Source organism: Myotis brandtii, unplaced genomic scaffold (genome assembly GCF_000412655.1).
Source record: "Myotis brandtii unplaced genomic scaffold, ASM41265v1 scaffold112, whole genome shotgun sequence".
Taxonomy (NCBI): Eukaryota; Metazoa; Chordata; class Mammalia; order Chiroptera; family Vespertilionidae; genus Myotis; species Myotis brandtii.
The window spans coordinates 8,313,928-8,317,191 of NW_005353838.1; the positions used below are offsets into that span (position 1 = coordinate 8,313,928).

At 29.8% G+C, this 3,264-nt stretch overlaps 1 protein-coding gene across 7 annotated transcripts in view; it reads right to left on the reverse strand.

Moving 5' to 3' along the window:
• The window catches only part of KIAA1715 (KIAA1715 ortholog), a 66,569-nt gene that overhangs the window by 34,740 nt on the left and 28,565 nt on the right, over positions 1-3,264 (reverse strand). For all 7 annotated transcript variants that reach the window (XM_005857607.2, XM_014546109.1, XM_014546122.1 and 4 more), the window contains 2 exons: positions 1,432-1,515; positions 1,298-1,349 (listed from right to left, as the gene is read on the reverse strand). In XM_005857607.2, coding sequence (XP_005857669.1) covers positions 1,298-1,349; positions 1,432-1,515 — 136 coding nt within the window. The remainder of the gene's footprint in view (positions 1-1,297; positions 1,350-1,431; positions 1,516-3,264) is intronic.

Here is a 3,264-nt window from a genome sequence, read left to right on the forward strand (position 1 = left end):
GGGAAGAGACTGGACAAAAATCGTACACCTATGGATGAGGACAGTGGGGGGAGGGGTAAGGGCAGAGGGTAGGGTGGGAACCAGGTGGAGGGGAGCAATGGGGGGAAAAAAGAGGAACAACTGTAATAATCTGAACAATAAAGATTTAATTTAAAAAAAAAAGTTAGTCCTAGTTATACAAAATACTGTAAAAATATAGATACGTAGCCTATACACCAAAAGAAAGATTTTTATAATTATTAGGAAAAAGTTTAAATTGTAGAAAATTTAAACTGATTATGAAAGTAGGAGTTTCTTTGAAAGTATCTATGCCTAATTTATTTTAATCATATGTAAACTTTTACATTTATCAAAAGAGCAAGCTAATGTTTCTAAAAACCAAAATCCTATTTATGGAATTATAGGAGAGGATGGGATTTTTCCCAATTAGAAAACCTAAAACTATTATAGCTTATTTAGTATACTTAGTCTTTGGGGACATTTATAAAAGAATTGACTTCTCAAAGTTCTACATGTCATCCCAACTTTATAAGTCAGACTATAATTCTGATGATTTATAAGAATAAATGTTAAAAATTTTTAAATACTACATTCTATATTGCAACAAAAGCCTTACAAACTATATTATTTTATTCTAGACAAGAGAATAAAGAGGAAATCCAATGCAAACTCAAAAATATCTTTTCACTTGCCAGTCTTGGGAAAAGACCACTTAAAATATGTAAACACTTAAAATAATGACTTTTAACATTTCCATAATAATTAACATAATAGTGATTATTTCGCTAATAACCTGGCAATATAACCTCCAAAAGAAAGAGTTAATGTTATTAAATAGCAGTAATTCAATTTTTTCCTCATTTCTAAATTATTTTCTCTTCCTAAATAAAAGTGCTATTTCAGAAAAACTTCAAATTTGACAAAAATCTTCATTAAACTTAACCTCAAAAAAATAATAAAAATGTAAAAATTTTCTTAAAAATAGACATTCCAAGAAATTCTTACTTAGAGGAGAAAAAAAACTATAAAAATATTGTTTAAATTACTTAGATTTCAAAAAGTCAAACCAATTGTATATTTAGTCTCAATAGAAAACATCTTTGTCAATATAATCCTATAAAATCAAAATGAGATAAACATATTGCCATCATTCCAAGTCATACCCCAAATTACCAAATAAAAATTAACACAAAAGCATTCTACGTAAGTTTTTATACACCTCTAACACATTTTTGAACTCACTTGGGTAAATATGGATCTTTCCAACAGCAGCAGCAGTTTCTACAAAGTTATTTACCTTGTCCGGGTCTTGCAGTTACAGCTGGTCCAGCAGATGGCGGCTCAAACTCCTGTCAATTACAATAATGTTATTACAGTGATCTATTACAATGTGCAATTTATAATAAAATAGTAGTGGTATCACAGCCTTACCTTTGCTTTCTTTGAGTCTGGATCAAACCTTTCAAGAATTAATTTAGCTGTTTTATAAGTTTCTTTTTCCATGACTTCTTCAAGCTGTGAACAAAAATTTCCATAAATTCCACATTTTAAAACACACACAATTTATTTTATAAGTCCCATTCAAAAAGTGTTCAAGTATAGGCTTAAAATAAACAGCACATAATATATCCAGATAGCATGAAAGACTTCCTACATTCAAATAATTAAAATCCAGATTTTAAAATGACTTTTAACCTCTAATATGTTACTTGTACTTAACAGTTTTACTGCAAGGAAATACCAAATATTGCTAATTGTTTACATATAATGAGGAGGATAATTACATGCACCAACTTCAATAATGGAATGTGCAAAAATCTATCAGCCATCATTATTGGAAGTTATTAGACATGACAAGCAAATGACAGGCAATTCCTTAGATTTATTTCCTCATAGCACTTAATGCTATTAATTTAAAGAAGGTCGTTAGCCAAGAGCTTTACAAAATAAAATCTCTGTGCCAATTAACTGCTGTCAGCATCGATTTTAGATTATTTATTAGCAGAAGCAATTAGCTTGCTGCAAATGCAGTGAACACTCACTAAACTGGGAGAACAGCCATGGAATTTGCTCAAATTACTTTAAAAACTAAAGCTCCCCCTTTTTATACTTAGAGTCAAATAACTTTAAAGAGAAAAAAAATGAACATACTAATAATTAAAGTTAAAATTTTACTGAGTTCTATGCTCACACTAGAGACTGTAATTAAAATACATTATTATAGCATTTTATTTACAATACATTCAAGTCACTTTATGGGTTAATACTGGGTTCAATTTTAAAGTAATTACTAGTAAAGTATCATTTTAGCAGTTATGGCCCAATATCAAAAAAAGTTTAACTTTAGTACAAGACAGTCATAGTTATAACACATAGCTAATGTGTGGAATAAAATGCTTTTGCAAACATTGGAACAGGACCATTTCCTTTTCAGTGACCACTGATAGCCTCTTGGATTCATTAAATGTCATATTCCAAAGGACTTTTATTTTAAAATGCAACACAGAACACACATACCAAATTAAAAATACAGTTAAAAATATGTTGCCAGAATAGTAATTAATAGATTCCTCATGAAAAACTCAATCTAACATTTAAGCAGCTAAGTGCTTAGATGAATGATTTATTAACCTAGGTTTAGTGAAACTAAAACATTTTCCTAATTATTTCAAAATTATAATAAATTCTCAAAGCAAGGAAATTTAATCTTCTGATGTAAAGGAAATATCACTTTAGAGTTGGGGAAAAGTTGGTAATGAAGTTAGAGAAAGTATATATGATAGAATATGTCCCCAAATCAACATAATCTATATAGAATATCAAATAACTGAATCCCTGATCTCTACAAATTAATTTTTGATGTTTTAGACCAGTGTTTTGGCAATAGAACTTTATATAGTGATAGAAATGATTTATATCTAGATAACTACCAATGACATTGAAGCAGTAATAAAAATCTTCCAGCAAACAAAAGCCCTGGTCCGGACAGCTTTATAGGGGAGTTCTACCAACATTCAAAGAACTAAAACCTACCCTCCTCAGACTATTCCAAAAAATTCAAGAGGAAGGCACACTCCCAAGCTCTTTCTATGAAGCCAGCATTACCCTAATTCCAAAACCAGATAAGACACCACAAAGAAAAGATAATTACAGGCCAATATCCTTGATGAACATAGATGCTAAAATCCTCAACAAAATTCTAGCAAATCAGATCTAGCATTACATTAGAAAGATCATACATCATGACCAAGTGGGATTTATTCT